At 35.3% G+C, this 15,146-nt stretch overlaps 1 protein-coding gene across 4 annotated transcripts in view; it reads left to right on the forward strand.

Annotated features, from left to right (window-relative positions):
- The window catches only part of RFX3 (regulatory factor X3), a 175,640-nt gene that overhangs the window by 79,128 nt on the left and 81,366 nt on the right, over positions 1 to 15,146 (forward strand). For 3 of the 4 annotated variants that reach the window (XM_039364445.1, XM_039364443.1, XM_039364446.1), the window contains exon 2: positions 10,835 to 10,959. In XM_039364445.1, coding sequence (XP_039220379.1) covers positions 10,843 to 10,959 — 117 coding nt within the window. In that variant the 5' untranslated portion in view covers positions 10,835 to 10,842. Of the gene's footprint in view, positions 1 to 3,768; positions 3,782 to 10,834; positions 10,960 to 15,146 lie in introns of those variants that run through there. The other variant, XM_039364444.1, reaches the window with a different exon arrangement.

Raw genomic sequence — 15,146 nt, forward strand, 5'->3', positions numbered from 1 at the left:
GGGAACCCAGATTCATTTAACAACTATGTTACTAATTTAACAACTGGCTGTGTTAAAGTCGAGGACTACTTGTATTATAAAATCCTTTGTGGATAAATTCTATCCTTTGTTTATTTCTCAAAGTATACTGCAAAAATGATATGTCAGTAACTTTCATTGGGAATTGACTACAGCCAACTGATGTAAATTTCTATATTTGTGTGGAACTAAGTATTAAGGAATACAATATAGTGTCTCTCAATGTTTCATCATCTCCTACTATACAATAGGAGATGATGAAACATTGACACATTCTTACTTTTAAAAGATTTCTGATTATCTTGAGGGGTTTGTAGCCAATAGGGGCAACTTGGAAATTATTGCTACAGTGAATCCTCTACCTAATTTTAAAATGTTCTGCATCTTATCAGGCTAGCAATATGGCACATGGTTGACCTTGACAAGCTAAGCAGAGACAAACGTTTTGGAGGCTTTCACGAAATTGCAGGTCATGAAGGCGAAATGGGAAAATAATAAATAATTGGGCAAAAATGCCATGTTCAGTTGATAATAATATCGTTTATGAAGGCAATAGAATTGAGTTCAAATATACTTTGTCAATTAAATCCTCTAATAATGGTGATTGCTCTCTTTAGTAGCTTGGAGAATTGGGATTTGTGGGAGGCTGGATGAAAAGAAGGATTCATAAAAAGTAAAAAAGATAATATATTAAAGCCATTAATGGCTGTATCTTCTGTTTAGCTCTGCCCAATTTTGATTCTAATATCAGCCAACCACAGGCCAATCTGTAGCTTCCAATAGATTATTATAGGGGGAATGTGACTCTGGAAAGAAAAGTCTCTGATTGGAAAAATACTGTAACAGTAATTTTTAAAGATTACTTTGAAAATTCCAAAGCTGGTAGGTAGAAATGGAATACAATAAAATGTCCTGGAAGAAGATACTGTTATACCACTTCCACATGGTTGCCCAACTCTTCAAGGAAATTGTATATACGCTTTTATTTAGAATCATTAGAAGACACAGTGAAGCACGTAACATATAAAAACTTCACTCCCAATGCTCCACAAAGACATAAAATGGTATGTAGTAGAACATTATTGATTTTTTTCCCTTTAGGTATGAATAACTGAAAATTTTACTAAGATAAAACATAAGGCATTTCCTCTCAAGTTTATATTACTGAGGGAGAGGGTAACTGAGTAGAGATGGAATTTGCAAATATAAGTGAAAAGATGGATCTGAGGCAAGCTTGGAGTCTAGCCCTGTAAAATTTTCATCAGGATTAATAGCCTACCTACAGATAAGTTATTATGTCAAGGGAATTTGTTTACAATTCATTTTAAGTTATTTGATAGAAATTCATTTGATTCCTTATTTAAATATTAGTAGAGTAACTGTATTGATCTGTATCTTCCCCATATTCCATTCATCACGTTATCCTACAGGACTATTTCTTAAAGGGTTGATTCCCTTTCTAAAAATTATGAAGGGCCTCAAAAGAGCCTTTGCTTTGTGCTACAGATGAGAACATGATTGACAGTGAAACTTTCTTTCCCAATTAATAGCAATGCTGAGTTTTTAAAAGTGGTCCAGCACATGAGCCTTAAAGGTATTTTTGTAATACTTGAGTAATGGCTACTGCTTGAACCTTAAGAGTGTGAAAAAATGTCTTTTTTTTTTTTTTGCCTGTGAAAAAAACTTCTCCAGGTGGTACCACTCATGTGAATACACTTACCAGATGTAATCTCCAGCAGAGTGGCTGGTACATTTAAATAGCCATTACCTTGGAACATTTTACAAAATACTCCTGCAACCTTTGCTTAACATATCATACGTGTTGGCATCTGTCTGGAGATAAGCAGAACAGAAAGCCGAATGGTTTCATAAGTGTTCCCATCAGCTAGAAACATGACATGACATAAAAGGTTTTGGCACTTTTCAATGAATGAGATAAAGAGAATATCTGAGACTGTAGTGGTACTATTAAAACAAAAGCTGTTTCGTGAATCATCCTATAAAGCTTTTTGGTACCAGAGGAGTAATACAATAAAAATATACCACATGGTGACAAGTAATGACCTTAGTATTTTGTCTGCATAACTAGAGGAGGAAGAAGTTAAATTGTAGTTTTCCAGTGTCTCATTGTCTAAAGATGTCTATATACCAATAGAAGATAGTATCTGTAGCTCAGGGTTGAACTGTGAGATCTTGGGTGCTCTCTGAGCTTAGTTGTTTTCTTGTAGCCTTTCATTACCTAAAACTAGGTAATATCAGTGCTAGAAAGGTGTGGCATTTGCTTTCTATTTTTGTACTTGTGCCAGTGTTGCTGGGGGTGTTTCTTGGTGGTTCCTTCATTAAGTAAACAGCCTAGTTGAGTAATGAAACATCTGCAAGAAAATAATAAGCTCAGAGAGAGCTAAGGACCCCACAGATGTATCTTAATCTTCAGTTGAAGAAAACTGTGTGTCCAAACAGAGATGAGTGTGAGAGAAATAGGCAAAAGCTAGGCCCTTTGATGTCCACAGCCATAATAGTATGGATTTGTATTAGTAGTTACTTTATTTATTATTATTTAGCCTTCTTTTGATTTTGTCAGTTATGTATGACTGGACCAACATGGATCTGAAGTTGATTCTTTTGATCTCTAGGTATTATTACATGGAATAGTCACAGTACTGCCATCAAAGTAGTAGAGAAATGCATTTTAGATTTGAATGAAGAAGGTACTTACACAACAAATATAATAAGGAATCAATTCTAGAATGGGTTGACTCCAGAGAAGTGAGGGTAAGTAGAGCAAAGTGAAGACGGCTCCACAAAAGCAGAGCTAATGACAATGGCAAAGACCAAGAAACTGGAGAGGAGATTTGTTCCTTGGAACCTCTCTGGATAAGGGGAGATGGGAGATTGGCCATGGTGCTCACACAGTTGCTTCTCTTGAGGAGACTGCAGGACTGTAGGTTTGAGTGCTGGAAAACAACTGAGTTAGCCATCTTGCTCACAACCACAAAGGAGACTTTTAAAGTTTTGCAAATCTCATTTTGGAATTTGCTCATTAATAACTTTTAAGCTGTTAGAGATCTTCAGACCATCACATCTGAAAATGCTGGCTGAATTGGCCTTTAAACCTAAATCAAAGAAAAATGTAATCATAAGCTTAAGAATTTAAACAATCTGAAACTTTGATTTTAGAAAGTTATAAATGGACTAAAGGTCCTGATAAAATTGGAATGTTGACATTTTTCCAATAAGATTTTGAAATTAATTATAAAGAACAGTCAGCTTTTCCAGGAAATAGATTCTGTTTTGTTTTTTACAAGACAAAACAAAGAAGCAATTTAATGATTTTAAAAACTGGATACTAGAGGGGACTAACATTTTTAGATACAGGATTTATAATCCTGCAAAAATGTTGCAAAATGAAAATACTGAAGAATGAAATCAGAAACCACTAGCCAGAATATCAACAATGTCAGTAATGATGTCTCCTTGTATAGATAGACTATGACCAAAAGATATTATTAAAGAAATGATAGATGTAGAACAAATTTTATCTGACAAGATAGAGATGGTATTAAAATGGATTTACACTTTACAGGCCAAGAGAATTAAGTTAGAAAAGGATATTTCGATGGCTCTATCAAAGGAAATTGGCGGAGACTTTAAAATTTAAAAGAGAAATAAAAATGACAAACTAAGAGAGTGACTCAGAGTCTTGAAGAACTTTGTGTGATGGGACAAAGAAGAAATAAACAATAATATTTGAATGCAGTAAAGGGTAATGTAATTAGACATAAAAGGAAGGAGTATAAAGTGATTTATTTAATCAAAGTTTAAACAAGATATGTTATCTCTGGCAATCCTTTATCTGGACTGAAAAAATGTTTTATGGTTTTGTTTATAGATATGGATATGGAATAAAGAAATAAATGCTTGTAACTTTAGAGGCGGTGAAGAGGCAGTAAATTTGTTTATATTTGTGATAAAAGTTGGAAGTCATTTCTATGTATTTCTTTTCTCTTTCCTTATCATCTTCCTATTCTTACTTTCTTGCTTTTGCTTTGGTGTTGCTTTTGCTTTTATTTTCTCCAGGAAGATTGGAAAATGACTGCTAAATATTTTTGCAGTCCTTTATACGATGCTGATATTACTTATCATGCAATTATATTTACAATTACTATATTTCTTGATAACCATAATGACTTTAGTTTTAGTATAATTAGTGTCCAGTTTGTATTTGCTACAGCATGCTATTAGTGGTTGCCTTAGTCCATTTGAATCAAACATAAAATGACCACATCATCAGCACATGAAAAATAGATGTGGGATAACACTCCCAGCTTTTGGTTAGAGTGCAGAACCTTGTGTTTGTTAGAAGAAATGGGTTAGCTTGGACACACAATATTTCTTCATTGTTTTCCCTTTTTTGTTTTATTCTCCTTTGTTCTTATTTTCATGTAAGCCACCCAATTTTCATTTTGAAGTCAGGGGGTCTCTAAATGAAACAAGTCATCAGTAGAGGATGGAAATTATCTTATGGAATTGATGTAGATTAAATAGCAACAGACCAAGTATGCTGCCTTATTTAATGCCTTTTTGAATGGGGACCGTTCAGACAAATCTCCAAGAATAACACACTTAACCTACATGTAGATATTTTAATATAACTTTGTGACTTGTCATCAAAACTTCCATTTACTATGGAACCTGCTGGATTTACCAATTGTATTGACTTCAGGTAAATTAATGTAACACAAAGAGCATCTGAAAGGCAAGTAAAATATTCCTCTACCAATTGGTGCAGGACTACACATTGATCAAATGTTGATTACTGGATTTAAATCTGACTTGCTCCATCGGAAGCACGTTCATTTGGTCAGCCAGATTGCAATGTCTGGAATCCAGATTAAAGTCCCAGACACCACAGTTAAACAGGATGAGAAATGCTTAGTTGTGCAGTAAGTAAATAGAAATTTATTTATTTATTTATGAGACTTATATACCGCTTTAAGTGCAAGCACTCTCTAAGCGGTGTACACCAGTAAGCAATGTATATATATATATATTTTACATTGCCCCCAACAATCTGGGTCCTCATTTTACCTACCCCGGAAGGATGGAAGGCTGAGTCAACCTTGAGCCGGTGAGATTTGAACCGCTGACCTGCTGAACACAGTCAGCTAAAGTGGCCTGCAGTACTGCACTCTAACTGCTGCGCCACCTCGGCTCATCTATTAAAGTAGTAAGACTTCCTTGGGCCTGGGTGCCCTCTTAGTACAGGTAACCATATTGGGAATGAAATGTAGTCATCAAGTTCTAAGGTCTTATATTCCCAAATCTATAGAAAAATAATACTAAATGTTAGTAATTTTATAAAAGTTGGAGTTCCCTCTTAAAACACCATCCTGTTATATTATAAGAGGCATGACATACTATCAGTATCTTTGCTCTGAGAGCTTAAGGGAGCTTGACTGTATATACCATTTTTATGCTTTTAATATACTCATGTTTTCCTGAAAATAAGATCAGGTCTTTTATTAATTTTTGCTCCAAAAGATACATTAGGACTTATTTTCCAGTTAAGTCTTATTTTCGGGGGAATACGGTACTAAATGCATCCATCTGGCTGACTATCTTAACTGGGGCTTATTTTGGGGGTAGGGCTTATATTATGAGCATCCTGACAAATCATGCTAGGGCTTATTTTCTGGTTAGGTCTTATTTTTGGGGAAACACGGTATTCATTCCTGCAGCTGTTGAATGCTAAGACCCAGATACTGTGTAAAGTTAATGCACTGTATCTACTCAGTTATAGTGCGAAGGTCTATTAGTTGAAGTCTTGATAGAAGGTCTGAACCCAAAAGGATAATATCTGGCAAACTGTGTCTAACATTAACTGTTTCGTTCCAATAAGAATGAAACTTAACATGTTGCTTTCCTGCTAACAATTTAGGGGGGGAAAATCCAAAGATGCTACATAAGAAGTCAGAAAGATATACACTACATGGTGACAGGAATATTACATTTGCATTAAATGATTAATATATGATTAGCCAAATTTGACAACCTATTTAATGCATGTTTCTTGACTACCTTAGGTAATACTATTGGTGAGAAAATAACAAGCAGCCATTGGGAAAACTGAATGCAATGGCATTAGCCATATGAGAGACAGAAAAAAATCATGTTTACAATTTTTGTGACTGTCACAAATAGTAGCAATTTTCACACAGTGGTCACAGAAACATAGCCAAACATCAACCACCAATGTTTTTAAATTATTTACATGTATCATTAGTCGCTTCTAGACAATGTATCCTGCAAATATTTTTATAGTTTGCAATAGTGGCAAATATCTGTAGCTTGGGTATAGGATGAGGGTGAAAGTTCGTTCTCTGAGCTTGTGGGTTGGTTTCCAAATGTTTCGTTACCAGGCTAGGTAACATCTGCAGCAGAGTTTAGGGAATGTCAGTATTCTGTTTATAAGGGCTTCAGGTGTGGGTGTGTCAAGTGAGGGTCTTGTGATGGGTCAGGTAGGAATCATCAATGAGAAGCTTGTGAGGGGCCTTGTGATAGGGAGGTTACATCAGGTCAAGGTCATTGGGAGGTGAGCTGCTGGTGGGAGGGGGGCTTGTGTGGGTTGGTTGAGGGTTGGTGCTGTCTCTAGCTGGCTGTGTGGTTGATTTGGATTCTGTTCATAGGCTGATTGTAGGTCGATGTATCGATGGAATTGCTTGTGGGGTGCCAGGCTTCGATGAACTCATGAGTGTGGTGGGTGGTAGCATGTCCAATGATTTTAGTGTTGTTCCAATCGAACTGATGTTGTTTGGTGTTTATGTGGGTTGGGTAGAGATTATTTTTATAGTTCATGAAATATTAAAAGATTACAAGGATTTTTTTTCAGTGCAAATCCAGTTTCTTCTTTTTACATTTATGAAATTCCCCTGTGCTTATAAAGCTTTTTATTGGCAGTCTTCAGTATTAACTGGCTCACATTTTTTTCATAGAACAGGAATGTAGCACAAAGTATTAAATAATGAGTGTAACATTCAGTACTGCACTGATGCTTTGGGATTGCCTTTTGCTATATTCCTTTTCTATCACATCAGATCCGCTCCAAGTCCACCAATTATGCCAACAGGTGACCCAACTATAGTTCTCTATTATGCTTTGATCATCTATAGTTGAAACTAAACATTCTTACCAACATTTTGGAAAATTGAAATTTCTTGTATATTACATCTACTTTTATAATTAAGCTCCCTTCTATATGACTAATCAAGTTATTTTAATGTTTAGGCAGATATGTTTTTACTTTCTGTGGAGAAAAAAATAGTACATTTGAATAAAAATTACAGGCATTTGTTTTTTGTACTGGATTAAAATCTGTATTGTTATTTAGAATAATTATTGAGATTTCACAAATTTTAGTATTTAGAACAGCAGTGATGATAAAAATGCATGCTAAAACTAGTTTACTATTAAGATGGCATATTTGCAACATGGATTTGCTATGAAATGGATGCATCAGATCATTATTAACTAAACCATTCTGGTACAGTACATAAAGAATAGAAGACAAAAGGATTTCTACTGTACTTCTTGAGTTTATTAAATCATCTTGAAAGTATTTTTCCAATAATGTTGTGTTTTTACCACATTTGTTAAAAAAAATGAGCATTGAAATACTTTTGTTTAATTTGAATGAATGCTAATCTTGTCACGATCAGCAGTTAAGTTAATTCAATTTTCTTTTCCTCCTGGGGAAGTTAATTTGACTTTCTTTCAAACTATGCTGTATTTATATTCATTCATCTAGGGCAGGGGTGTCAAACTGCCGGGTTGCCTCATACAGAAGCCGTGCCCACCCCAGCTCCAGCAATGCAAAAAAAGTTTTGATACGTCGCGACACGTCACATGACGTGGCGAGTTTGACACCCGTGATCTAGGGCTACATCTGCAGCCCAGACCCACGGTGGGTGTGTCTAACAGCTTAATTAGCCAGAATGCAAAGGTCTTTTGTCAGATAAGCATCTGTGGCTGGCGACACACCTGACAATTGTAATAGACAAGGTTAGTCAGATTGAAATTCAGCTTGTCTCTTTTGCAGTTATGTACAGTTTGTTAACATACAGACAAGGTAATTATTAAACAGCAGGGAAGATTATTTAGCCATTCAGAATAGATTAACCTGACTGCCTTCATTATGTGAACAAATACCCCTTAAAAAGAGCATTTTAAAGATACTAAATTAACAATTACTTCAAAGCATTTAATCAGCAAAATATTCGGTATGCTGCAATTTAACAACGTTTCACCTAGTACAAAAAAAAAAAAAACCACTCCTAAGAGGTAGATATCAAATATAGACTTTATATAAGATAAAAGCTAGCTTGGGTAAAAGATTAAAAATTGTTTAAATAGATGGAGATTGATGGATATGAATTAGGTATCATTCAGATTTTGGAAATAGGTTAAAATTGTTTGTATAAATTCAATCACTAATAATTTCTGAGACATGGGTGTCTTAGTTATGATTCATTTTCTTTCTGGAACTATAAAATTATCTGTATTTACTGCTATTATTTACATATGCCGTGTTTCTTTCAAAAATTGTCTTTATTTTTCAATTAGTATTTTAAGCTATGCTTATACTTAGCTAGTGAATGCCAAATATTTTTCTTCTGAGTCTTCACATGCACAATTGCTCTATTACTATATTGTCCTTAAATCCTAGCTATATCTTCACAAATTCCTTTTCACTGTGTCTGAACTGTAACCATCTTGTGTCCCTCTCTATCTCCCAATTCCTCTTGAATGGTTTAAGGTCTCTCAAACAGAAGTGCAAGCAGTGCAGGGATTTGTATTATAAAAATCTTTTTTTTTTTGCAAAGGAGCGCAAATATTAATAAATATTAAGTGTTACAATAGAGATAACAAACAAAACACAGACATACACTACCACCTTTCTTAACGAGAGTTCTTGTTTGCAAGCAGAACACAATCTGGACAAAACGTATGCTATAAGGGAAAGGATATAAGGAGATACACACACACACACACACACACACACACACACACAAACACACCCATATGTGATGTGCCTGTGGAAAAATCTGGACAGTATTATGTTATTTCTAGTGGAATGGTAAAGAAGGAAGAAACGCAATGAAAAATTTGAATGGAAATATCCTGCAGCCATGTTCCCTTCAGCTTTTTCTTTAATTACATCCATATATTTGGATTGTTTTTCTGCAAATATTTTAATATTTTATGTGTTTTTCTTCCATACTCCTTTAAAACACATACACACACACACACACACACACACACACACATTTCCATTCAAATTTTCATCAAAAACAATTTCATCAAAAACCAAGGCGATGAGGGGATGTATGTAGTATATATGTAGCGTCCATGTTTTGTGCCCAGCCAGCTAAGTAGTAAATAGAGAGCTCCTCAGAGTGGGAGGGAAAAATAGTCCCAAGGTAACATACCAACCAGGCTAGAGGAACAAGGAAGCAAATAACATTGAATAGTAGAATTTGAAAGGGAAAATAATGAATGCACATTATTGATCTTCTGTTGATAATTTTAATTATCACTGGACCCAGTCAAGCAGAAATGACCAAATCATAACTGTATGAGGAAGAAATTAAATAAAAATGAACAACAGCAAAATATTGTTTTTGGATTAGAATACTGTTTGATACAGGTTTTTAAAATAAATGAAGCATCCCATGAATGGCAAATATGGGCAAATTTTTGACCAGCCAAATGCTACTGACACAATTCCTATCATCCTAATGAGGGTTGCTGGAAGTTGTAATCCAGCAGTATTCAAATGGCCATAATTTTATCCACTTCTTTTTCTGTGGGAAAAATAAAACCTCCTTTTGGTTGAGCTATTGATTTCACGTGCTGGTGTAGATTTTTGGCAACAGTTTCAAAGTGGTTTATTTATTTACTTTATAAGTAAATTTACTTTATAAGTTTATTTATTACTTTATAAGTACAGGGAGTCCTCGACTTACAACAGTTCGTTTAATGACCATTCATTAATGGCACTGAAAAAAGTGACTTATGACCATTATTCACACTTATGACCATTGCAGCATCTCCATAGTCACATGATTTACATTCAGATGCTTGACAGTTGGTTCATATTTCTGATGATTGCAGTGCCCCAGGATCATGTGATTACCTTTTGCAACCTTTTAACAAGCAAAATCAATGGGGAGTCCAGATTCCCTTAACAACCATGTTACTAATTTAACAACTGCAGTGATTCATTTAACAAATGTGGCAAGACAAATGGTAAAAGGGGGGCGAAACTCACTTAACAGATTTCTCACTTAGCAACATAAATTTTGGGCTCAATTGTGGTAGTAGCTCAAGGCAGTGAGTGCAAATGCTCCTTCCTCCTCTCCACAAGAACTCTGTGAGGGGAGTTGGACTGAGAGAGAGGGACTGGCCCGAGGTTACTCACCAGCTTTCATGGCTAAGGCAGGACTGGAACTCACAGTCCTCTGGCTTCTAACCTGGTGCTTTAACCACTAGACCAAAGTAGACCAAATCATTGCCTTCTTTTCCAGAAAGCGTTTTGTTTCTTTCCCAATCGATCTACAAACTGGCATTTTCTGATTATTTCCCACCAAAACAACAACAATCTTAGCCTGTTCCAATCCTGCTTAGATTTTTGTGATCGGTCAAGGTTGGTAGGATAAAGGCAGTTTAAAGAGATGACATACTCATAAAAAAACAAAACAAAAAATAAACCATAAAAGGAGTGCACATTTCAATGAGTATATATTTACCTCTTATACAGAAACAAGAATGCAGACATCAGAGACTGGGTCGGATACAGGTTCGACGGTTACTTTGCAGACTTCTGTAGCTAGCCAAGCAGCTGTACCTACCCAGGTGGTACAGCAGTTACCAGTGCAACAACAGGTAGGTGCTTGTTGTCTTTGAAAAAAAAATGAACTTTTTGTGCAGTGCCAATTCAATCTCCTATATAAGTTTTTTGAAAAGGGTTCTGCTGTTTCAGTATTGCGGAGTTTAAATTACTTTGTTATATATTATTCAGGACAGCAGCTGTCCATCTTGTTCTTGATTCAAACTGCTTATCTCTACAGTCCAAAATGATTATCATATTTCTGCCAGCATGTATGAAGCTACTTGGGTATAAGAATACGTTCACGATTTAGTTCAGAGTAATCCAGGTTTTGTAGTCTAATACTGTCCATATAGGTTCTCATTACAGTTCCCAAATTATTTTGTCCACCTTTTTGACATTAGGGATTGCAATTAGTCATTTTCCTGGGGAAATTGGGGAAGATAATAGGTGCAATGGCTACTGCACTTGACAGAATAGTTCTATAAACCAGGAAGTTAGACATGGGATGTTGATAATTAGTATATGAATAAAGTTACGGTATTTCTAAATGAAGAAAATATTCTAATATAGTTTACGTTTTGGTTCTTTACTTCTGAAAGCTATCAGCATCTCTGAGTGCTTATAGGTACGTTTGGGTTAATGTCAGGGAAATGACATGGGAGAGAAGGTTAAATATATTCCTAAAATAAGCCCATCTTTGTTTTTCAGGGAAACTGGATGAGGCTATCCAGGAAAAGAAAGTCCTTTTGGAAATGTTAAGCATAGATTGCTTATGCATGAAAAAAATAGACTATAAATTGTTCTTTTTGATAAGAACAGCATTTTGAAATAAATACAAAAATGCACCAAAGAGATTGTTTTGTTCACAATGTAAACTGAAAGTCTATTTAAGCACATATAATTACATAAGCTAACCTCAGTCATATATGTAATTATAAGTTTATCCTAAGCTAACAGTGCTTTCATGATTTCTGTGGTGATTAACATAAGCATTTCAGATGAATTTCATCTATTACATATATTTGCAATTTGGCATGCCTTATTTAAAAGTGCTGCAATAAAAGCATAATTCAGATGCTGTCTTTATAAATCTGAATGAATCTGACACTGGTTTGTCTTCTTTTAGAAATACATTTTATTGAAAAAAAAAGTAAAGTGCTTAATTACTCAAGATGGCTTTTGTTTTTGTAGTGGATGTGTTTATCTACTTTTGTTTTTGTTGACAAATATAACATATCAGCATGTATAAATTAATGCTCCATTTGTTCTTTTGAAGCAACAGATTTTACACTAACACATTCTTTGTTTTAGTATTCTTTTCTTCTGCAAATGACAGTGAAAATAATGACTAATGAAACAGTATTTGAGAGGCTTTGTTTTTATTATATTAACATATATTTTGCATTTTTCTGTTTGAATGAAAAGGAGTGCTGTGGTTGGGCTGTTACTTCACTTTGATATCTCAGAAGGGAATGGGCATTAATGTGCGTAGGAAGAATGAATAACACCTGTTCCAATTCTAACGGGAATCGTAGTCACTCTGTTTTGCTTAGATGTAAACATGTACTTCTTGTTAGCTTACTTTTGAAGTAAGTGACTTCTCCCAATATTATACATACCTACTTCCAGTTTCCTGTTAATCAGTTCTCAATACTTCTTTTTTGCTTTTTTTATTTCCCATTATGATACCATTTGCTCATGTGACTAAAGTAGCCTCAGTAAGTGAGAGGAGAACATATTGTTTTTTTGCTAAACTAACTAAACATATTGTTTAGTTGACTCTGAAAATTGGCTGTTTTGTAGATTTGGTAATCATAGGAAGAAGAGAGTGCAAGCTTACAAAATTCTCCATTAACAAAATGGTTTTCTAAATGTTTATTTTGAAAGCAGGATGTGAATTCTGTGTCTATAATATTTTATCTGGCTTCTTGTAAATCAAATTCAGGTATTTGATTTTAGAATAAGAGCATAGTATAAAGGTGATCACTACTGTCTTTCACTATCTTCATCCCCAAAGCATATGTCAAATAGTGCATTTTTAGTCTTCCTTTTTTGTAAACATTGGGATACTCATGGTTAGGCTATCATTGAGGAATTGAATGGTGTGTGTGTCTGTGTCCACACATATATGTACTCACCATCTATACCAATGGTGGCAAACCTATGGCACGAGTACCAGAGGCGGTATTCGGAGCCCTCTCTGTGGGCATATGTGCCATCGTCCCAGCCCCACCTCCCCCATGGCCTCCTCCACAGCAGCAGTCCCCCCCAGAGGAGAGTCGCCCCCAGGCATGGCCCACCTGGAGCAGCGCAACCAAGGACATGGCAGCTGGGCACTGGGGACAAGACACTGCCCTTGCACCCCATCGCAAACAGATGCTGCGGGGCACGGGTTGCAGGCGTGGCTGCCATAGCACTGCTGGGCTGCCTGGGCAATCTGCGGCAGGGCGTGGAGGTGGTGGGTGGCCCTGCGGGTGGGTGGCAGGGCAAGGGTGGAACGGGGGTGGGGCAGTTTTTGGGCACTAGTCTTTAAAAGGTTCGCCATCACCGATCTGTTCAGTACTATGATTCAACAGATCTCTTAGATTGCAAACTCATAGATGCCAAGCCAGAGGACTGAGTATTGATTTACTTGTTTGGAGGGTCACTTTTTTTAAAAAAATGTTTCTCTAGTGTGTTTTGCACTTGTTTGTTGGCTTATTATTTTAAAAACAAAACATTTTGTACTAATTTCTTTTTGCTTAATTTTTGTTCCCATCATTCCTGTCCTATTTTAATTACATGTCAGTTTTTCACATTTTGGTTCTAGGTTTTTTTTTTCCCAGAGTAATTTTCTAAACAATAAATCTACGCTCTTTCTTTTTCATTTCAAAATGATTTTTTAAAAGAAAGAAGCCACTTTGTTCTTTTGGAATACCTTTTTGAAATCCTACTTTCCCTAAGGATTATGAGGGCATGATTCATTGATCATTTCATTTGGCAGTTTCTGTTTCTGTGCTGCTTTTTCTTTTGTAAGTGCTTGCCATTAGTCTTTTTTCTCCTATTAATCATATATACTTGGACTTCACTTTTTTTTCCTTTTGGATTTTATTCTTACATTTTTTTTACTCTTTTTACATTCTTCTCATTCTTGTACATGCATTGATTTTTTTTAGTTTCAAGTGAACCAAGGAATCTCTTAGTTTCAGAATTTGCTCTGCTGTCCCCTTTCAGTGGAAAGAATATATTCTCAGTCTAATTCTGACAACATTTTACTAGACTTTTAAATTTACTGTCTTCCACTCTTTGATATTGAAAATGCTGCACTGGCATCATGACTAGTTATTTCCCATGAATCTATTTCATCTTAAACTGTATAAGATAGTTTATGATTTGATTGAGTCTTTGTGGAGAAGCACTTTTTCCATTTTGCTTCTCTTGTTATTCAGCTTCCTTGAATTACTTCTTCTTCTAATATTATGAGAAAAGGAAAAGAACCTATCCACTTTCTTGATCTGGGCACGGTTTTATAAATTCTTACAAAATGCTTTCTTAGTTGCCTTTTTTTTTTAAGCTAAGGTAGTTACTTTAAAAGGATCCCCTAGGCAGATTACTGTAACTTGACGGTTTTCATGATTCTTTTTCCGATTTTCAGTATTGTTTTTCGAAAGACAGTGATCCGATTGGTGCAGCATTCCAGGCTGCAAAATTTTTATTCAGGTTTTTATTTCTTTGAGTAGAACATTCATTTGTACTTGGGATCAATTTTGCCTATCTGCTTACTGATATTCTCAAAGAACAAGTTATTTCAGTAGTAGTCAAAAATTACTCTTTTTTATGCTTGATATGTAGTGTTTCATATAGTGTATTTTTATCTAGAGAGGATGTTAAGCTAATTAGTTATACATTAGTGAATCTCCTCTGAATTTCTTTTTAGAACCTGACCAGCTTTAGAGGCTGACCTTAGGACATGTTGCATATTACATCAGAAATTTCACCCTTGAGTTATTTTAAGAACTCTTGGGTAGTTACCATCTGGACTGAGCAATTCGTTAGTTTTCAATTTGTCAATTAGGTTTAGAACCTCTCTTGACACTAGTGTTTGTCTCACATCCTGTGACTTCCTGGAGATGTTAACTCAGTGGTTTTACATATGCTGCAATGAAGGTATGCTCTCCTTTAGCTTCTTTACAATATGCACATTCTCCTTTAGTGCCCTTTTAATTCTTTGTCTTACAAAGGTCCAGCTACCTACCTTCCT

This window comes from Crotalus tigris, unplaced genomic scaffold (genome assembly GCF_016545835.1).
Source record: "Crotalus tigris isolate CLP2741 ecotype Arizona unplaced genomic scaffold, ASM1654583v1 scf7180000019762.1414395, whole genome shotgun sequence".
Taxonomy (NCBI): Eukaryota; Metazoa; Chordata; class Lepidosauria; order Squamata; family Viperidae; genus Crotalus; species Crotalus tigris.